Source organism: Chenopodium quinoa, unplaced genomic scaffold (assembly GCF_001683475.1).
Source record: "Chenopodium quinoa cultivar QQ74 unplaced genomic scaffold, ASM168347v1, whole genome shotgun sequence".
Classification (NCBI taxonomy): domain Eukaryota; kingdom Viridiplantae; phylum Streptophyta; class Magnoliopsida; order Caryophyllales; family Amaranthaceae; genus Chenopodium; species Chenopodium quinoa.
The window spans coordinates 179,596-202,699 of NW_018743014.1; the positions used below are offsets into that span (position 1 = coordinate 179,596).

At 34.4% G+C, this 23,104-nt stretch overlaps 1 protein-coding gene and 1 long non-coding RNA gene across 13 annotated transcripts; one reads left to right on the forward strand and one right to left on the reverse strand.

The window, feature by feature from the left end:
* Positions 1 to 11,908: 11,908 nt before the first annotated feature.
* LOC110729829 lies at positions 11,909 to 18,591 on the reverse strand. 12 transcript variants are annotated; one of them, XR_002512955.1, is made up of 7 exons: positions 18,375 to 18,587; positions 18,165 to 18,224; positions 16,007 to 16,520; positions 15,722 to 15,875; positions 15,106 to 15,197; positions 14,335 to 14,997; positions 11,909 to 12,315 (listed from the first exon to the last, which is right to left on the reverse strand). It is a non-coding gene; the product is annotated as an uncharacterized LOC110729829 (long non-coding RNA). The 12 variants fall into 12 exon arrangements; XR_002512957.1 differs by having other exon boundaries at positions 16,431 to 16,520; positions 18,375 to 18,585; XR_002512950.1 differs by having other exon boundaries at positions 14,335 to 14,480; positions 14,785 to 14,997; positions 15,722 to 16,520; positions 18,375 to 18,585.
* A 1,905-nt stretch (positions 18,592 to 20,496) lies between these two features.
* LOC110729807 lies at positions 20,497 to 21,118 on the forward strand. Its single transcript, XM_021909583.1, has 2 exons — positions 20,497 to 20,688; positions 20,774 to 21,118. Exons 1-2 carry the CDS (start codon positions 20,647 to 20,649, stop codon positions 21,092 to 21,094), a joined length of 363 nt encoding a protein of 120 aa, XP_021765275.1. The 5' UTR covers positions 20,497 to 20,646; the 3' UTR covers positions 21,095 to 21,118.
* The last annotated feature ends 1,986 nt before the right edge of the window (positions 21,119 to 23,104 follow it).

The window sequence follows — 23,104 nt, forward strand, 5'->3', positions numbered from 1 at the left end:
CCAAACCTTGAGATACTTCAAGTTTGGCTTTCTTTTGTATCAAAGTTCATAAGGAGTAGATTCTTTTCCCTTTGTGGGAACCCGGTTAAGAATGTGACATGCTGTCAACATTGCTTCACCCCAGAACCCTTCACTCAAACCTGAGTAAGAGAGCATGGAATTAACCATCTCTTCAAGGATTCGATTTTTCCTTTCAGCTACACCATTTGATTGTGGTGCATAACCAGTTGTTGTCTCATGAATTATACTAAAAGATTGGAAATAATTTGGATCATAGTATTCCCCCCTCCCTTTATCAGTTCTTATTCTCTTAATAAATGAATCTACTTGCAATTCTACTTCCTTTTTATAAATATCAAACTTGGTTAAAGCTTCATCTTTGGAATGCAAAAGATACACGTAACAAAACCGAGAATAATCATCTATAAACGTGACCATGTATCTTTTGTTCCCCAAAGATGGAGTACTATGAAAATCACACAAGTCACTATGGATTAGCTCTAAAATGTTAGAACTTCTCTCAACTCTCTTAAATGGAGTTCTAGTGATCTTGTTCAACATGCAAGTAGAGCACTTATTAGGAGAAATATCACAACATGGAATCAATTCTTGTTTGGGCATAAAAAGCATTTTATTGTAATTCACATGTCCTAATCTCGAATGCCACAAATCAAACATACTTATATCAACATGATTAACATTAGCATCAACATTCAAACATAAACCATCATTACAAACATTCTTGTCTTTCAATGAAAGCTTAAACAAACCATTATCCAAGTAGCAACGACCTATAAATAATACACCCCTAGTAATAATGCATCTATTAGCTTCAAATACAAGCTTATAGCCAAGACTATTTAGGGAAGGCTCGGATACAAGATTTCTACTAATTTTCGGAGCATACAATACATTCCTAAGAACAATTGCAGTCCCCGAACTAAACATTAGCTCAACTTGTCCTCTTCCAAGGACCTTGATAGTAGAGTTGTTCCCCATGTAGAGGTCTTCTCCATCAACAACCTTTTTAAAGGTTTTGAACCAATTCTTACTCTTGCACACGTGCCTTGAAGCCCCCGAATCAATCCACCATGAGTCATCATCCTGCACAACAAAAATGTTAGGATCCGTTGCATTTAAATCCAATCCGGAATTAAATTCAACCTCATCAAATGGATTACCTTTGGTGGATGGGTCCTTGCTAGTGTTAGCACGACCCTCCTTGGCTTTCTCCATCCTCTTCTTAAAGGAAAAACAGTCCTTCTTGCGATGTCCAACTTTACTGCATTCCCAACAAGCAAACTTGTTATTGTTTGCTTGCTTTTTGGACTTGCCTTTGGAAGAATTATTATTCTTCCTCTATCAACTAGTAGATGCACTAGCTCTCCCATCATCTACCATATTCACGGTAGATGAGCTAGGATTTCCATCCTTAGCTCCTTCCATGGCACGAATCCCCTCTTCAATTTGAAGGTGCGTGGCCAAACCGGACAATGTCATGTCCTCTTTCTTGTGCTTTAAATCATGCTTCACATTTTTCCAACTATGGGGCAATTTATCAATTATGCTAGAAACAACAAACAATTCATTCATACCAATACCATGTTGTTCTAAGCTAGCATAGATGCGTTGTAACTCATGAAATTGATCCATTATGGATCGACCATCAACAAACTTATAATTATTAAAATTACTAACCAAGAATTTCTTACTTGAAGCGTCTTCCGTCATGTATTTACTCTCTAAGAACTCCCAAAGCTCCTTAGCCGATTCCACATTTTGGTAAACATCAAACAAGTCATATTCCATTTCATTCAAGATGTGACCACGACAAATGAAATCGTCGTTGTCCCATTTCGATCTTTCCCGAACGCTTTCCAAGGTCTCATTCTCATGTTCACCCGGCCTTGGAGTGCTTATAACGTAGGCAACATTAAGTGATGTAAGAAGAAAGTACATTTTCTTCTTCCACCTCCTAAATTCAACTCCATCAAACTTCTTAAGTTTTACGAAGTTAGTAGTCAATTCCTTCACACTAGACATACTTGATATATTCTAAAGATTAATCCCTTTAGATTGTTAGGTTTTAGAGCGATTTTCAATCAAGAAAACACTTAATATATGTGTGGGAACAAAACCTAAATAATGTAATTACAATAACAAAGTAAAGTAATTCAATCAAACACAATCAAGGTGTTACAATCAAGTATTAATATCACTATGAAATTACATAAATTTCTAATGATACACTAATGTGAAGTATAATTACACTTGCCTTAACTCCAAGCCGATTAACGCACACATGAACATGAGAATTGCAACGTCCCTTGAGACTACGACCTTGATACACTGTCAAAGGCGTATGAATACTTTCCTAAAGGGATTAATTTCCCCCACACGGTGCTAGGGTTATTCTGGAAATTCCCTTTGAGATACAATTGACAGCCCTTTACGTTCTTAGCACAAAGAAACGAAAACAAAGATGAATGATTCTCGAAGTAGGCTAAAATCTAGAAGATTTCTTACAAAAGTTTGCAAAGTTTTTTGTGAGAAAATATGGAGAATTCTAGGGAGAATAAGAGATAATGATCTTCTGTATCTGTTTTACAAAAACCAAGTTCTAGTTAAAATAGACTTCAACCGTCACATAAAACCGCAAACGGCAAGAAGCGCGGGCGCGCCACCAGCTTGCGTGGGCGCGCTCCTCTTCTTTGCCCAAAAATTTCAGATTTCCAGAAAGTTGACGCGATTTTGTCGCGCTCTAGGCGCGGGCCGCGCCATACGGGGATGCGGGCGCGCCACTCGGAGGAGCGGGCGCGCCACCTAAATCCGTCAGATTTTCCAGAAATCCATCGCGGTTTAGGCGCGGTTTCATCGCGGGTCGCGCCTAGCTAGCGCGAGCGCGATTAATCAGTAGAGCACGCTCCACTCCGACACTCTAAATTATCAACAACCTCGACCTTATTCGATCGGTAATCTTTCTTTTCTTTGCAAGCATTAATTACATCAATCAACCCGTGATTATTCTAATTTTTAAAGCATATTTGCCGATATAATATTATGAGTTTGTTTTATCGAGTGTGGATGAATGCGATATAATTTATTTTAGTAGATGTGAACGTTTGTATAAAATTATAAAAGAAAAAAAAAAGTTGACGGTTGTAGATATACGTCTTGATCAATTGACTTTAGTTCTTACGATGCGTAAATAATTTCAATTTGATCATATTCGATGTACTTAGATTTGTCTAAAACTTCATACCACGAGATCTAAACAAGAACTTCATTAAAAAAAAAAAATTAATTCATTGTGTTAATAGGTCTATCTTGTAATTTACTAAAAAAAATAAAAGGTCTATCTTATAAAAAAAACATTATGTGTCGATTGATGTTATTAATTCGTTACGAACTTGTATAAATCGTATTAGGGTGGAACTTGTGGCCTTGTGGGAGGTAATCTTACGAGAGTGGTAGATCTTTTGTCTGTTTGGTGTACACCTACAAGGGACTATGATTTTGTTGTTATGATATTTTTTATTTTTTTTGAATTAGTGTAGAAAATACTCTTAATGCCACGCGCTATAGTGGGACCCACTGTTTGCAGATGTGTAGGAGTATCTCGGAGTAGCAGGCTGTCTTGTATAGTATATACTGTAGAAATATGAGTATGTACAGTGGGAGTAAGCTAGCCTATCATCCAAATAAAAAGAAATTAAGTTGGAACCAAAAAAAAGGAAAAAGAAATTTTCTTGCGTTTAAAGTTAAAAAACTGGCGTTTTATAACGTGCGTACAAGAATTATACTATACGGAAAGCTATTCAAAAAAAAATTATACTATACGGAAAAGGAGGAAAATCACTTATCTCACTCTAGTTCTCTGCCTCTCTCTCTGATTATTATGTCAAAGATTAGAAACCCTATCTCTTTCTCTGCCTCTCTCTCTCTCTGCCTCTCTCTCTCTTTTATTCATGTCAAAAATCAGAAAAATAAAAAAACCAAGTTCCTGTTGTTGAATTTACACTGTTTCTCTCTAATATAGAAATGGGTTTTTGAATCTGAATGATTCTGAGATCAATCAATCCAATTCAATCATTATTGTTTGAAGCTGAATCGAAATGAGGATGAGGATGAAGATGAAGATGAAGATGAAGAAGATGGTATGCTATGTGATTTCAGGATTAGATTCCTCCTTGTTTGTTTGTTTTCTTAATTAATTGTTGTTGATGAAAAATATAAGAGAACTTTTCAATTAAATTAACGAGCAAGAAGAGGAGACTAAAAATTTGACCCTTTTATTTATTTATTTATTTTTTTATTTTGGATTCGAGATTGTTCCTTTCTTTCAACTGGGATTGCTTGATTTGATTTATTTTTATTAATTTTTTTTTTTGTGTGTGGGAATTTTTATTTCTTGATTTTTCATCTTATTTGATATACTTTTCATCAAAGTTTTGATTTTTATTATGGATTTGCTCAATTATATGCTGTATCGCTTGATTTTTGATCTATACTATTATTCTTTTCATTAAAGTTTTGGTTTGTATTGTGGGTTTTGTTCAATTATATCTTTATTGTGGAATATTGCTTGGTAATTGATCTAATTTCACATGCGTTTTCATTCAAGTTTTGATTTTTTATTGAGGGATTTGCTCAATTTTATCTTTTTTGTGTTATGTGGCTTGATTTTTTATCTAATTTGGTATGATTTTTCATTGGAATTTGCTTAATTTGATCTAGTTTGGTATGATTTTTAAAAGTTTTGATTTTTATTGTGGATTTTGCTCAATTCTATCTTTGCTGTGGTATATGGCTTGATAATCTGATCTTCTTTGGAATGATTTTCATTGGAATTTGCTTAATTTGATCTAATTTGGTCTGCTTATTAGAAAGTTTTGTTTTTTTATTGTGGAATTTGCTCAGTTCTATCTTTACTGTGGTATATGGCTTGATAATCTGATCTACTTTGGTAGTATTTTCATTAAAAGTTTCGAAATTTATTGTGGGTTTTGCTGAATTATATTTTTATTGTGGGATATCACTTGGTATATGATCTTATTGTGTATGGTTTTCTTTCAAGATTTGATTTTTATTTGTGGGTATTAATTTTTCTTGAAGAGTTTTTGGGGTGAGCTGATTGTGACGGGTTTACTTTTATGATGTTGAAGTTGCTTTGGACCAGGTTAAGTTTGAATGATGATTATATGCATATTGCCATATTGATGTTTTCTACATGTGTTATGATTAATTTATGGTTAACACTCTGAGTATTTTCTTTGTTTTATAATAAGCTATTATGAGTAAAAAGGAAGATGATTGAACAGTAAGTCAGAAGCTTAGAAGTTGGCAGAGCTTGTCTTGTTTGTCCAAGTTGATTTTGTTGTTTTGATTATATTATAAGTAGCTCTATTGTACAACTACTTAATTCTTTTTCAAGGGATGCATTATTTGTGTCACTTTTAAATGTGAAAGATACCTGTGGAAATTGTGCTAGGAACTCTTCAAAGTTTGATGATTGAACGTAAGAAAGTACATGTGGGGGCACTGTCCAGGGATTCCACTTCATTCTTCACCATTTCTTACCCTGGCTGCTGTTTGCATTTGAAAGCATGAAACCCTCATGTTCTTCTGTGTTCTGTTAGACTCTATGGAAAACACATCTTGTCTGTGTGCTTTTTGCTTCCTTAGCATTAAGCTATACTAATGCGAAGTTACTATTTAACTTAATGCTCTCTAGATGTTTTGTATCATCTTTTATTTATTTATTTATTTTGTCCTTTTTTTAAGCGATCCAGTATTGTCCAAGGAACCAACCTATTTGCAGGCTATAGCTTGACCTATATCATAATCTTGGTGTATATCATTTTTGTAGATTGCTTATTACCCTGCTCTCTACAATTATTTCAACTTGAGTCACTGTGATTCCACAGAGCCTCATCCCTTGCATGCTATATTAACTAAATTGCTGCCCCCATAACTGTGTGTAAGACTTGTGCACTACCTCTATGTTTGATCCACTGGATCACATCAGCAAATAACTCTGAGGTGCCTGAATGTTCAACCATCTGTTAAACTGCTTTAGCATAGCAGCACTATAGTCACAGATATAAAGGAGATGCTTATCATCAATCCCAGATATAACCAGTGCTAATTCATTCCTAGACTACAATGCTTTATATACTGCCACCCAATTGACAAATCAATTCACAGATAGAGAATGCCTACTTGCCTAGTCGACTTCTGTTTGCACCAATATATATTAGATTTCCTTTCAATTTCAACTTCTAACTGTAAATTTCACTTATGCAGCGCATCTTTGTCTGTATGAGAGAAGTATAGTCAAGTGTGTTATATTTTTCCCATTATTAACTTTTTATTTTTACTTGCTATATAACTTGCTGGATATACTGGTACAGGTTACAAACATGTATGCTGTAAGCTGTCGATATGGCACTCCAGAAGACTTCAAGCACTTGGTGGATGAAGATCATGGTTGTTACCCATTTAATATAATCGTATAAGCACATAAGCACTTCTTCTTTATCAACCTCTTATCTTCAATCATGAATTTGGATCATGACAACTCTTGACTATTACTTATAATCTTGAATTTACTAAAAAATGCATTTGAATTGTATCAACATAGTGACTGTAATATATCATACTCCCTCCGTCCCCGAAACTTCGACCCTTTTGGCCTAATTCTAGTCCCAAAATGATCACCCCATTTGTTTTTCCCTACAACTATTAATATCATGAAATTACTAATATATCCTCAAATACTTTTGTCTTGTAGCTCATTCTCCCTATTTTACCCTCTTATTTTTTCTAATCTTTGTGCCAATTTAATTCCTATTTTTCTGTACACTTTTTTTTCTCTCTCCTACCTTTATTTTTTCAGATCTTTCTACACTTCACTCACCTAACTTTCTCTCTCTACCTCCATTGTTGAGTCCCCTTATACTCTCTCTGCGATAGTTTTTCTCTCTCCCCTCCATTGTCGAGTCCCATTTTTTCTCACCCAATTTATGTCATGAATTTAACCCCCCTTCACATTGCGATTTTCGCGACAGAGGATGATATCGAGCAGGGGATGATAAACGCTTTCTTGGATGCATTTGAGTCAGGGTCGTTCTGGCCTTGTTCTTTGTACTATTCCGGCAAAGGGCGTGACATTATGAGTCCCAAATTGTGGGAAGTTCTTGGTTTAGTGGTCAGATCTATGGGTTCTGGGTCCTCCCCTATCAATTCCCGTGAGGGTGAAGATGAGGGGTTTGTTTCTGAGGTTAAAACACAACGGACGGTGGTGTTAGGGTTAAAGTGTCACGACGAAACCACTCCAAAACCCACCCCCGTTGACGAATTAGGGTTTCAGGGAACACAATTGGGCGAAAAAGAGGAATTAGGGTTTGGTTCTGGGTCTGGGTCATCAATTGCTTTCTTGAACAAGCCCAGTTCTGTGGGCAAACCCCCTACGGGTTCTTATCTGTCTCCATTTCGAAGGCGTCAAGGTCTTCCTAACAAAATTACTTGCGATGATGATGATGAGAACGTGGAGTCCCCCCTCTGAGTCGTTGAACGGCCTTAGTTTTGGCGTTGGTAACTGTTTCTAAGAAACCCTAACTGTTTTGTTTGTATGTAATTTTTTTTTTTTTTTTTTAGAATCCTGTTTAGGTGGTGGAAGAATTAATCATGTTGTATGCCAGTAACCTAGGTAACTGGCAGGGTGGATAATTGTTGGTGAAATGTGTGTGGTTGTTGTTGAAACAGCATGTTTGTTATGCTGTTTAGGCTATAGTGTGGAATCATGTTTGTTGTTGTTGATCCAGCATGTTGTGTTTGTTGTTTGATGTGGTTTGCTTAGTTGATGTGGATTGCTTAGTAGAATGCAAAATTAAAGTCCAGATAAATCAAATTGATGTAGTGTGGTTAGTTGTTGTTTGATTTGGTTTACTTAGTTGATGTGGTTTGCTTAGTAATCCTAACAAAATTATAGTCTCAATTACTGTAAATTGATGTGGTTTACTTAGTTGTTGTTTGATGTGGTTTGCTTAGTTGATGTGGTTTGCTTATGGTTCTTGCCGGTGATACATGTGGAGTCCCTTCATTGCTTATGGTTCTTGCTGGTGATACATGTGGAGTCCCTTCATTGTTGATACATGTGGAGTCCCTCATGTCCTTCATTTCCCTCGTGTCCCTCTATTTTCATGAACAGTTTCATTTATTCATAAAAGGGCAAAATCCATATGATGAAGGGACTCAATTAATAAAACTTTTCCTAACACGTGTTGCTCCAGTCTATGATGTCACAGACTGTGAGGTATCGTGTTTGTTGATGGTTTATGAGAATAAAAAACCCTCTGATGGATTGATGGATTCAAAGTTCAGATAATGTCTTTAATAATTGGACTTCATTCAAATCAAATTCAGTTACATACGAGTCCCTTTACAAAAGATGTAACACTAACTACCCTACCCAAATGGTTGCTACTAAGTAAACTAGGTACACCTAACCAACAATAGATTAAACAATATAAGTCCCTTACACATTAAAAAAAAAAAAAAAAAAAAAACAAAAGGCTGGTTATGTGTGGCAGTTAATGTTGTCCAAGTAGTTTCTTCATTGTCCCTCAATCTGCATCCACCTCGAACTGATATGCAGCTTCTTCTTGTGTGTTTGTGTTGATGACATCATTGATGTTGGCTATTCATACCATTGGAATTAGATGTTGATGCCTCATGGTCATTTGCCATAAAAAATGGTTGTTGTGATGCATCGGTTTGTGTGCTTTCAATATTTTCTTGTTCCTGCTCATCATCTGAGAAGTCTCTGTCCATATGAACCCTTTCCCATGCATCTATGACAGCCCAAAGAGGTGCTTCAATTGGATCCTGTAGTCTCCCTTCTCTGTCTAGCTTGGCTTTGTTTACATGTGGAGGTTCATACAAGAACATAGTCGTCCATTTTATGTGTTAATGTATTTGCACGTGTTGGCGGAATCTTGTTCAAAGATCCATCCAACTTCATTTCGATCTCAAACACCCCCTGACTATTGTTGAATTCTCTTAAAACGAGTCGAAAAGCAGAGTTGGTCGCTAGTGCCAACTCTGCGCTGAATTCCTTTGATGAAACTCTCTCCCAAACGAAACCACGTGTAATGATTTGTTGACAAGAAATAGCTTTAGCAATTTGTGGGACTAAAATGTCCAATTTGAATTCCTTTCTCAGCCTCAATGCTGCCTGAAAGTAGTCCTCCTGGCTCGTGAGTAGGGTCTGTCTCACTGCATAGAAATTGTAGCGTGACGCAATAAACTTGTGTTGGGCCCGTTCACCTTTCTTATCCAAACACCTCCAGTTTATGTTTACTTCTTTCAGCAGTTCTTCTGGCATCGCTTTCTCCTGCATTGAAAGAAAAATGTTAATTCCCTTGTTTTAAAAGAAGAATGTTTATTGTATTTAGTATTATATAAATACCTGATAATTTGCTGCTTGGGGCCTTTCAATTAATGGCCTTCCTATTAAATTGTGTATAGTGAATCCTGATTCAGTCTCCTGGTTGAACTCTAGCTTGTTTATATACTTGAAAGTCTTAATCGATGTCTGAACGAAGTTGAATTTTTCTGTTGTTGTGCTGGTGCTAAACTGGTTTCGAAGAAATAGCCTGAAAGAAACAAAAATAAATTTCCTGATATCAGTAATTCAGTATACTTCTGCTGAAGCCCAACTTAATGCTGGGTAAGTAGAACTTAATCTTTTGTCTATTCACAATCTATGATGTCTAGATTACTAATAATAATGCTTATCCTAACAGTGTAACTTTCTGAAACATTGTACAACAGGGAGATATTGGGATTTGGTATTTGCTGCTGGAATCAACTCTAAAAATCAGGAAGTTATCAAGAAGTTGGAAGAGGTTAAAAATATCATAGATGGTGCACAAGTCTTCTTTAGAGGAATGATGATGATGCCAATGAAATGAAGAGAATGATGATGATACTTCAATTGTAATTTTAAGATTATTGGTTGTAAAAAAAATAAATAAATAAATAAATGATTTATCTATAGATCATCAAGGTTGTTTCGTGGTTTTCAAGCAAAATGTATCAAATCAGTCAATATAATCAAAATCAATCAAGCAAAATGTAATTTGTTTTGTGGTTTTCAAGCAAAATCTAGGTTTTGCAGACATTATAATACGAGTTACCTTTATATTATAAAGGTATCAAATCATAATAATCTAAATCAATCAATCAAATCAGTTAATTTAATAAGCAAAACTAATTAAACAAAATTTGGATCTAATACCACATTGCTCCTTGCTTGATTGCTCGTCTTTGCGCTCCAATCGCCATTATCTCTCTCTTCTCTCTTTTTTTTCTTTTTTTTTTAAAGCTTTTCTTTTTTGTTTCTTTTTTATGTACTTCTAAATTAGAAAGTAAATGGTAATGGTAAAGTTGATTTTATAATTGCCTTAATATTAAGGATGATGATATATGTAGTCCTAAAGAGTTACATATAAACATTTATTACTTTTTCTATAATGGAAATAATTTGGAAATTTTATTATAGATTCACGTGCAGTTTGATGCAATAAATACTTGATCCATTTTTTTATTTTTATATTTAGCTTCTTAAATATAACCATATATAAGATGAAATAAATTAAAATAATAAGATGAAAATAATAAAATAAAATAAGTTACTATGTTCACGAATAATAAGCTAAACCTTATAGAAATATATCTCATGCGGATATGTAAGTTAAACTTCTATGTTTTATAATGTTATAGCATAAATATTTTCTTAGACTGTTTAAAACTTTTCATACTGCATAAATTTCATTAATTGTATAGTCGGCTATGTACTACATAAAAGTTGTTATAATACTGAGAATATTTTTCATATACTCCCTCTGTTCCACAATCAATTGTGCATTTGAGTTTTTTTTTTTTTTTTTTTTTTTTTTTTTTCTTTTTTTTTTCCACTATTTACATGTAAAAGAAATCTTTCATATATCTATTAACATATTAAGATAAATATATATAGTCATGTCGGGTCTTGTTTGATTCGTCTTAATAAATTGATCATTATTATTCAACTTTTATAATTCTTACAAATATAGCAATGTAGATATCAATGATATAAAATGTGCATTGGGAAGTGTATTAACAGTAAATGCGCAAATAATTATGGAACATAGGGAGTAAATAACACAGTGATGACTTTTATTACTAACTAGTTGTTGGTGCGCGCACAATGCGCGCGCCCCCCAACGCTATGATATGTAATTTTGTTCATGTTAATAAATATGTTATCTTGAAGATTATTAAAATGCATGCAAGTTTGATTAATGTTAATTGGATATGTTTTAATGATTGTAATGTGTTTAGGTTTGTATGCATGTGAATGGTAAAAGCAGCGTCCTGCTTAAAAACATATGTATATAACGTGTTTCGTAATTTTACTCATTAGAAATAAGTTTGATTCTTTATTCATAATTAATGCCCAAGTCACTACTAAATTGATATTATAGTGTAATACTTGACTTATACTGTAAATGTATATTAATATTTATGTTTTATTTGTTGTTATTTGACTGTTGGACGACACCTTTCTTCATTTTCATACTCTTAATCTTCCAACTTATATGGTTTTATTTGGATAATAGGTCATCCTTTGATAAAAAAGCCATAAACATTTTCAAAGTAAATTTGCCAAATGTTTTCACAATGGGTTATACTTACACTTTTAAATTTAAATTAAAATATAATTAGACTTTGCAAAATTAAAATCAGATTACACTTTAAAATACCAAGGACAATGATTTATAATACTTTTAAAATTAAACTAATTGCAAACACCTTATTACTTATGCTAAAAAATTAAACTCATTCCAAAGCATTGCCCTGCTTACGAAAGTTTGATATTTGTATATAACAGGGAAATTTGGTGAATTGATTACATTCAAAAAAACATAACTCTTAGAAATTAGGCAAATTTATTGACTATTGAGTTATTTCCATGTACATTTTCCTATAGAACATTGGTCTAAGTAGTAGTTAACAACTAAACATATTACGACACAAATGTTTATAATTACAAAATCAAACAATAAAGGGCTACATCACCCTTGTTTACTAAGATGATTACTTTATATACCAATTATTGTCGACACCTAAAGCATTCTCTCAACTTCAATGGAGTTAAAAAAGCTTGGAAGTCCACGTTCTTGAACAAAACATACCCGAATATCAGCTTCTCAACAATGACCTCTAGTCTTCTTCTCTCCATTTTGACATCTTCTCGACGGTGACTTCCTATTTATATAAAATCAAACAGACTCATTGGATCATATAAGGAAACAGACTCTATTAGATCTTATAATGAACAGGTCCATTAGACCAATTAGATCATATAAAACCAACCACATATTAAATTTACTATAATCCCACATACTTTCCAAACTAATCATACATAATTAAATCAAGTATAAAATACAATCAATCACATTATCAATTCCTAATTAAAACCAACATAATCAAGCTAGGCAAGTAAAAGGTAATACAAAAAAAACCCAAAACAAGATCTACACAAGATTAAATCATCATACGATACAAAATGACCAGAAAACCAAAATCAAAATGAATAAACAAAGAAGAATTCATACCATCTCTATCCTTGTCGAATAGTCTAAATCTGAAAGTGATTCATCATCCATCGTTACCAAGCATGACTCCTTCCTAAGAGCTAAAAACTACTGAAAAGATTATAGTACTATCCCCATTTGGGTTTCATTGTAGAATTGTTGGCTCAAACGACCCTTTTATCATGCAATTAATTTTGAATTGAAACAAAAATTAAATATAGCATGCCAAGAAAGTTAGATAGGACAATCATCACTACATCATCTCATTATGAATCGTGTACAAGCTGTCTGAACAGATAATCAGATATGCATGCTCACCCACCCCTTAAAGCTATTCTCCTAATCGAAAAAATGTTCAGCCTTGCTAAAAAATGATGTGATCCCTGCATAACAGGATAGCAAATCCCAAGAATTGATCAGAAGCTCTAGAAAGTTATCATACAAACATACAAAAAGTGCTCCCTACATTTGCTCAGTCTCTCTATAATTAGGCATTCAATTCCACCCTCTGAGAGCCCTAACCCTCCAACTGATAGAGAAAAGTCTTTAGCTTTTTCTTCATATTCTCACTCAATGACACAAATTTCCTCACAACATAACGACTCAATTAAGCTTCGTTAACCTCTACTTGTTTAAACTTAATTTATATTAGCTAAATTTAACTTATTTTTGTTTAGCTTAACTGATTTTTAGGATAACAGAACCATAGTTATCCTTTCGTTTTCGAGTAATTCACAACTCACATACCTAAACTATGCATTCATCTCTTGTCCCTTTAATAAAGGTCACTCCACAAACTCTAGAGCTCCCTTTTAACATAACTACTAAGCTAAATGAATTTAATAAGCTAGACCTTACGCATTCACTTAAAACTCTTTATCACATTAGCATACACTATGCTATACCAAAACTCTTTAACTTGGCAGTGTAAAATGATTATTAAAATTAGAGATGCTAGCATAGTAGCTTGTTAGACCAACCAATCAATAATTGAGTGATTACTAAACGCTATCCACGTTACAACAAACTACCTATGATATTTAGCACATCAAAATCTTAATTAATAACCAATCCACATCACTCTCTTTCCTTGGCCACTATACAACGTCAATATTGAAACTCTTCCAGCTCTATTGCATCAAGCCGTTTTCCAAGATATGTGTTTTACAATAATACTAAAAGGAAAAATTTTAAAACTTATAGAATGAGATTTTTCACCAAACAACCCAAAACTGCAATTTTGTGTACAACTTCTCAGCCTACAGAAAATTGATTCAACCAATTCAGGATACTAATCATGAAATCAATACCGCATTGTTCAATAATCAACATAAATAGGAAATTAAGAGAAAAAACACAAAATAAGCCAAGTCCTTCATTTATATTAATTGATTACGGTTCATATCATAGAGGAAAATCTTCAAAATTCAATAACATGTCATCAGTTATATAATTGTGTCTAGGGCATACAAAAGGTATCAAACATAAAGGAAAAAAAAATAACAACCTAGAATAATGTACATGTAAAATTAAAACCTCGCAAATATCCCAAAACCATTCAAAAAAGAAAACATCAGAATATCAAATTGATTATTAAGATACCAACTATGAGTCACCGACATCCCATGACTCATTTGTGTCATTTTTTTTAACCAATGTAGAGCCCAAGAAGAAAGTATGAGTTACATACTTGCTTAAAAAGCCCATGAACCGATTCCAACCAAATCCTTGAGCTGCACATATATTTTTTTTTTGCAAGCTTTGTATAATTGGATTTTTATAGCTGTAAAAATAAAATCCTTCGTCAAGTTAACACTTGATAGAAGCTTCTTGTACCTGTAATTAAACATCTACATAGTTAAAAACCCAAGATTTTTTTGTATAAAAAACAAAGTTGATTAAAAAGTTTACCATTTGAAGTAATAAAAACCGTAACTTTCACAGTAATTTAAGAACACCCAGATAATCACAAAACTGGTTTTAAAAAAGGTTTCAAAAGATAATCACAAAACTCCCAAAAATTAGCCAAATTGATTAAAATGATAATGGAGTAATAAAACATCACCAGGCTGAGCAACAGAATTAAACTAAACAGATCAATTAAATAATAACATATTTACAAGAAAAAGAAAATAATCACATTGAATTAGATTCGAATGAACTCAGCTGGGCATGAATATTGACGACTCGGTCAAGAATATCTTCTTTAATTCAATCATGACCACCAACCCCTGTAATTCTCCAACATGTGCAGCTAGAAATGAAAAATTACGCACCATGGCCGGGATTCTCTAAGATCCAAACCTCTCTCTTTCTTTCTCTTCCTTCCTCCTGATTTTCTTCACTTTATGCCCTAGAAAATTCAACAATGTTCTATAAAATTAAACCCCAAATATTCAACATAATCATAAAAATTAAACGAAAACCCAAGAAAAAATTAATTTCCATTAGCCAATCGCACCTAGCTAGTAGATAAAACAACAGGGTCCAACATAATGTCTCTAAAACAAGATCCATCAAACCTTGCTCCGTCTTCCTCCTTCTGGCTTCCGCCTATTTTAGATAAAAAAAAACAGAGAAACTGGAGGATAAGAAAAAAATAACGGCAAAAAAAAAAAAGGAAAAAAGAGGAGAAATAAACAAAAAAACAAAAACAGTCAACATTCATATAAAAGGTTAAATCTAATAGAAGAGATGAAAATTGAACCAGTTAGAACAAGAAAGACAAAGGAGACAGCTATGGTATCCACAGCACATCAATAATTCTATTAAACTGCATATTATGAAATAGTACTTAGAATTATTGACTTAAATGACCCTAGAACCTCGAGATTATGAAATCGATTGGTACAATATTCCACCTTAGAAGAAGCCTAAAGTTACTATTCTGATAAATAACGTGGTGATAAATGTTACTGTCAAATTGAATATGGTGTGTAAAATTTCCAGAAAAGACAAGTGGTGTAATAATTTAAAATAAGTATTTTATAATAATAAATATAATTTCAGCAATTTATAATCATCAAAATTCCCAAAAAAAAAAAAAAGTACTGTAATAAATACACAAAACACTTAACAGAACAATATTGTCAAGCATCCTATAGACCTCAGAAACTCAGCTGATTTTTGCATTTGTTCCAGCTGTAATAAGCTAGATAAAATATGTTTTCTTGCCAACTCAAAGCCTTTGCCTTGGGGTTCCTTCAAGCACATAAGAAGGTGGTAGTAATGCTGCAACACACAATGAAAAATGAAGTCTCATTACACTGTAGGTTTGATTAATTAATGCAGCCATCAAATTGAACAAAATTTTGAGGCAAAATATTATTATATGCCAATAAATTCTTAAGCAAAAGCTGTACCTTCCCTGAAAATTGCAATTTAGTCACTATGTTAGCGAATTTGTATCGGGTATTACAACCAAAACAAATTTTACACATGCATTAGCACACAGCAACAGAAATAGAGGCATGGATTCCGAAGAATATTGCAGAGCTTGATGTCTTCCGTAAATAAATAGACTTATAGACATGAAAGATCAAAGGCATCAATAAGAACGATTGTCCTCTCAATATATGCAGAGAAGGCAAATAACGAAAAACATCCAGGGCCATTGTATTATACTGTATACAAGCTTAAGTGGCAGAGCCAAAAAAAAAAAAAAAAAAAAAACCAAAATAGCACAACACTCAAATCTCTCGTCACATTTCTCCTGATGGTCTAATGTAAGATTGGCAATCAGGGGAATCTATAAAAGTAGCAAGAGTATATAAGGTAAGACCTTACGAAACCATAAACGGCACAACAGAGCTCAGCAAAAACCCTCCTCTAGATCTGGATTGGTCTGCAACGGTTCTTGAACTGCATTCCAAGAACCTAAGCATTTCAACAGTAAACCAAACTACTTATAACAACATTAAACACTTGACATAGGTTGCAGTAAGAGCAGCAAGCATCATGCATAGCTTTTGCCTGAAGACGTTTACAAAGAATAAGCAAGTGAACCTTTCAGCCATTCCATATTACCAAATTTAAACTATTTCTTTAGATGAAATAAAGAAATCTAATATACAATAGAACCTTTCACAATTAATAACAGTCACACAGACAAATTGCTTAAACATAAACCAAGTCTATTAAGAATCCAAACAAATCTTAGAAAAAAATTCAATTAACTAAACAATTGCACAGCTAAATCTGAAAAGACTTGCAGCTTAGAACAAAGGCGGTTAAGCCACAATATGCCTAAACTAAAACCAAAATTTGCACGCATTTGATAGAAAAATAAGCATTAAAATACAAAACCCAAAGCAAATTTAAGGACTAAGAGATAACCAAGAGAAAATCCTTGCTTCCCAGGAGTCCGGTAATATCAACATTGACTGTAGTTTGGACGTGAAGAGGGCAACAGCAAAAAATCAATTCAATCCACCATAACAAATTTAAAACAAAAATCTATTTACAACCCGCAAAATTACAAGAAATAGAGGATTATGCATTTATATCAATGGTAAAGTATGGAAAAAGATGACAGTTCAGCACTTGACTGTAATTGTGAGGGGGTGAGGCCCGTGAGGATGAGAGTGAGTGTGAGGTTAAATGCAGTTTTTTTTTTTTTTTTTTTTTTTTTTTTTTTTTTTTTTTTTTTTTCCACTTTTCAAACAGGAGGTGACAAGAGTAGCTACATGCAAGTTGTGACTCTTAATAGCATATGACTAAATATTCATACAATAACAAGGAGTTGTAGATAACTAACACTTGTTTTGGACCAATAATATGATGCATTAAAGTTAAAAAGCTAATACTTGGACATAGACAAATCTGTACACAGACATCCCTCCCAAATACATACAAACCAACCTAAAAACGATGTATTAAAACACTTTGAAACATGTACCTGAGCAGAAACACCCTACCCAAAAAGGGAGGAAGGGAGGAAGGGAGGATGGGGGGGGGGGGGAGGGAGAGGAAAAGCATACCATAATTCAGAAAGCCCCTACTTTGGCAAGGTATGAGCGAGAAGAAGACAAAGGATGAATGAGAACAATTGCCCAATGCAATCAGCACCAGAAAAAACCCCACGAACCCAACAATTTAATAGTCAATTCAGGATAAGAAAATCACTCACTTGCTCTTCAATTTGCCCCAAAAGGTGGATAATCATCTCAAGATCTCCCATTTCTCAAAACCAGCCTACCCAAATTAGCTCATATCTACATAAAGCATATAACATATGACACAAACATCATAAAATTCACAAAATGAGAACACCAAATCATGCAAATCAAAGATAAAAACACTCTAAACATGTTCCAAAAAAACAACCAACAGAACTATAATCAAGGGAGACTAATACTAAGTTCGAATTTCACAAAAAAATCGCCTAACTTCAACTGATCTTGTTTCTCAATCAATCAAAGTAAAATTCCATCAATTCCACAAACCACAAACAAACATCAACAACAATAAAAAAAATTCTAGAAATGAAATAAAAAAAAAATATAAAACAACCAATAACACCTGAGTTTATCCAACTCAAACTCGAGTCCACCAAACCTTGCTCCATCTTCCTCCTTCCGCCTATTTTAAAGACAAAATAGAGAAACAGGAGGACGAGAAAAAAAAAAAAACAGTTAACATTCATATATAAAAGGTAAAATCTAATTGAAGAGAATAGATGAAAACTGGATCAATTTGAACAAGAAAGAGAAAAGAGAGAGAGAATTATACCTGGAGATCAGAAAACCATTGTCCACAATCGTAACCTTAGCAACCGCCCGAAATCGGAAACGCTGAGAAGAATCGAAGCCCATAACCATCGTTGAAGGTATGATCGGTGGTTTTGAGCTCACCGCCATCATTGGTTTCACTCTCCTTGTTTCCCCTAAAAAGCAACTCAACCTTTTTTCTCTGAGATGAGATGATAAGAGAAGAGAGACATCGAAGGAAGTTGGTGGGAGAGCAGCAGGCATCAACTAAGGGGCAGAATTGGCAATTCATTAATGTTGGGGGCAGTGGAGTAAAAGCACAAGAAATTACTGTTCCTAAGCACAGTGAAGAGTGAATAGTTGGGGGTTTCAACTTTTATAAGGGTTATAGATATATGATAGCCGAACTTAGATAATGGCTTGAAAATAATGTTAATGGACCTCACTTGAAAGACCATTTGGGCTTGAAATGTAGACGCATCACAAACCCGTTCATACGCGACGCGAATTAATTCCACTTGAAAGGAAAAGAGAGGAGAGTTTCGAACCCGTCACCTTTATGTCAGGCTGGCTTCGTTTAGATTACCCAGACATAATTATAATCATTCTAATTCTAATTCAAATAATAATACCAATACCCGCCCACTCCATTATATATATGCATATGGGCTCTCCTTACCTAGCCCAATAGAATGTATGGGCCTCCCACCGGTCCCATACCCTACTCTCTCTTCTCAGCCACGTAATCTCAGCCCTGGAATTCTTGGGCCAATATCTAGGCCATCTTTTGTCCCGTAGCAGCAGTAGGTTTATTCTCCCTATGACTTTTACAGATTTAAGTCAGGCATTCTCTACATTAATCTTGCCGCAGTACGACCTCGCATGGTATATGGATTTGGGAGCTACTTCTCATATGACTAATCATGTTGGTAATCTCTCTCCTATTTAATTTAAGCAATAATAAATCTATTTTAATTGGTAATGGTGGTAGCATTCCAATTTAATGGTTCAGATCATGCTTCTTTGCCTAATAATGTCTCTCTTACCCTTCATAATGTCTCTCCTGGCTCCTCATATTACTAAAAATCTTAATTCTGTTCGCAAATTCAGACTTGATAATAATGTCTCAATAGAATTTTATCCTCTTGGTTTTTCTGCAAAGGATCTTCAAACGAGGAAAATCATAATGAGATGCAATAGTTCAGGCAAACTTTACCTTGTCACCTCATCCAGTTCACCTTCATCCTTTTCCTCCATGTCTCTTGTTGCTCTCTCTTCTTACACTTGGCATGACAGATTAGGTCACCTTGGTGCCCATGTTACTAGTTGTTTTAGATCTAAACATTTAATTCATGTAGTAAGGAGTTTGATTCCACTATTTGCACTTCATGTCCTTTAGGCAAACATGTTAAATTGTCATTTCCATCTTCTTTAAGGCTCTGTTTGTTTCAAGGGAAAAGCCTTTCCCTGAAAATAGTTTTCCTATTTTCTACTATTTGTTTTGGACCGGCCCATAAAATGAAAAATAATTCTAGAAAATACTTTTCCATTGAGGCCCAAATATTTTCCCTAAAAAATCAAGGTATTCCTATTTTCCATCGTTGCTCGCTGCTCTCTCTCTCATCCTCAAGCTCGCTGCTCTCTCTCTCTTATCTTCAAGATCTGCTCTCATAAGGTAATTTCCAATTTATTCTGTTTCCTTTCTTTGATTGTTTGCTTCTTTATTGGATTCAACTGGTTTGTTTGATTCAACTGCTCTCGAAATTCTAGGTTAGGTTTGTGATTAATTAGGGAATAATGAAGAATTTCTGGAATTTGGTTGATTTTTTGCTATTGATTTGGGAATTAGGGTTTTCACGTAAAATCAATTGCTGGAATTATGTACTTTGGCTGCTTCCAGTGTAATGTGATGAAGCTTCTGTGTATGAATGTGACTATTTGATAATCGATAATATGCTTATTTATGATGTTAGCTGTAAATTTCCATTAGCGGCTAAAATTCAGCTCTAGTTTGAACTTCTATCGTTTGCTTTCTTCTAGTGTAGTTTGAGAAAAATTAATTTCAGCTTGCTGTTTGTATGTGCAATGATGTGCTGCTGTATGAAATTGGTGGTGAAAATTCATGTATTGCTTTGCCTATTGAGGCATTAGTATATATTCGTAGAATTTAGCAATTGTTGTTTTGTTGTTTTGTTAATTGTTGTTGTAAGTGTGTTGTTGCCGTTGAGTTAGATTGATCACTTTGATAATACCATCAATCATCATAATTTTCTTTTTCTAGACTAGTATTAGTTATGGAACCGGAGCGTGGATTGTCTACCCAAAAATCATCTAAGGTATAACTTTGCCCAAAAACCACTATCAAATTAATATACATATAAGTATGCTTAACCTTTTGTTTTTTTGATGGAATTGATGTAGATGACTAATGATACTAAAGGCATTGTTATTGGCGCTGTGGCTACTGTTATTGCTTGTTCTCTTGCTTTTCTTAACGAGCGTAGGTCTAAAACAAGAAGGCTAAGAATAATTAGGCAACCCTATATTAATAGAGATAGCCTGAGGTCGGAGATAGTTAATAGTGTTTTGTATTGTGGTGATGATACTCATTGTTTGGGTCAGATTCGTATAAGGCCTCAAGCATTTTTCAATTTGTGTAATATTCTAGTTGAAAGAGGACTTTTGAAAGAAAATATTCGAATAGGTGTTAAAGAACAAGTAATGAATTTTTATACATTTTAGGGCATAATGTAAGATTTAGGGCATAATTTAATGATAATCATCTAAGGTGTTAAACAACAAATTGAAAGGAAGAGAAAGCCCATTGTAACGACGATGTGGACTGTATACAAGAAGGCTCGAATTTGATGGGCTTAGCATATGCATCTTTAGATAATTAGTTCATTAATTATGTATTTTATATTCTATGACAGTTTATATTATTAAAGATAACATTTTCAGTGATTATGTATCTTTAGGGATCAGTAGTGATGATGTAAATAAGGCATTTGCTGACTCTCCAATTGAAGTTGCCGATAAAACATTAGAAAGTTGAACTTGTTCTGTTGCTTATAGCACTCAATTAGTGGATGTTACTCTGATATGTTATTATGTTATTATGTATTTCTTATATGTTATTATGTTATTTTTTTTTTCAGATTCTAATGCTACAGTGAATGTTCCAGGTTATAAAAGAAGATAAAAAGGTCAACTTTCGTTGGTCAAAGGACATGTCAAAGGAATTACTTTTCGAACAAGTTCTTTTGTGGCTGCTGCGAAGATTATCTCTGAGAAGTTTCAAACCAATTGCACCTCAGAACATGTGGAGAATCATATGAAAACTGTGAGGAATGCATGGGTGGCTATATCAACAGTCCAAAACAACTCCGGGTTTGGATGGAACGATAACTTGAAGATGGTGACAGCATCTCCCACAGCATATGCTACTTATGTTAAGGTAGTGTTGTTTTATACACCTTTTCTAAACATGTTGATTTGTTTACTAGAGATTAATGGGATAATGTTTGTGATGGTGGTGCGCTGCTTCTTGCTTGTGTTTGGTGTGTTGCGGTATGCTGTTATTGTTGTAGTGCCCTGTGCTGGTGGTGAGTGCAATGTGGTGTTCTGGTGAGTGCAGTGTAGGTGTTCTGGTGAGTGCATTGTACAGTGTGGTGTTCTGGTGGTGTAGCCTTCATTCCTAGTATTATATATACATACATACAATAAGTTTTTTATTTAACCAAGAAACTTGCTATTGTATTAGACGACCCTAATAACGTTTTATTTTTGCAGGAATATCCAAAATATGAAAAGTTTTTGAATCAAAAAATTGATATGTATGAGGAGATGGCTATAGTACTGGGTAAAGATTTAGCACTGGGGAACTTCTCCAAGACATTTGCCGACATCGATGTTGATGCTTCAATGGAAAGTGGACAACCAAGTATGACTGTTGATAGCGTGCCTTCCAAGGCTGAGAGTGGTACCTCGTTGGGCTCAAGGCCACATCGAAAGAGGTCTCGAATTGACGAAGGATCGAAAATGGAACACATTTCAGCACAACTTCAAAAAGTGGTTAGTGCTATCAAAAAATTTTCAAACAATCAACTTGATGTGGAGAAGCTTTATGACGAAATTATAAATATGGAGGACATTGAAGAAGGGGTGCGTGTTGCGGCTTTTGATCACTTGGTGGAGCGCGAAATGCTTGCAAAAGCATTTTTGACAAAAAGCTTGCCACTACGCAAACTTTGGATGGAAAAGTTTGTCAAAGATCATAAACATTAAAGTCTGCTTGCTGGTAGTTTGTGAACGGAATGGTGTCCTTCCAGCAAGTGTATTATTCCGATAGAGGGTTCAGAATTATTACAGAGGTAATTCTTCAGTAAGGTCAAGTGATCAGAATGCCTAGGTGGAGGCCGCTTTCGATCAGTAATATCAGGATACAATTGATATTACAGCTTAATCTTAACTGAACCCTTCGGGTCGAACCCAATCGAATCTCCGATCCGAGACTTCGAATTAATTTGAAAGGATTTAATGAGTCGACAGAGTTTTATGAATACAGACGTCGGAAATCGAGCCTAGGGCGTCGATACCGAGCGTCACAAAATCACAATCGACAAGCATGAGCGTAGCCATAGCTAGGCTAGACTAGCTCATCGCAAACCTAGGTGCACCATGTGTGTGCTAGGCGCACCATGGTGTGCTAGGCACCATCACAGCCTAGGCGCACCCTAGCAGCCCATCGCA

Excerpts from the sequence above, each read along its gene's own strand:
- LOC110729807 (XM_021909583.1), top strand. The coding sequence starts at position 20,647 with ATGGAACCGGAGCGTGGATTGTCTACCCAAAAATCATCTAAG. Across the intron at positions 20,689-20,773 it reads CTACCCAAAAATCATCTAAG|ATGACTAATGATACTAAAGG; the intron begins GTATAACTTTGC and ends GAATTGATGTAG.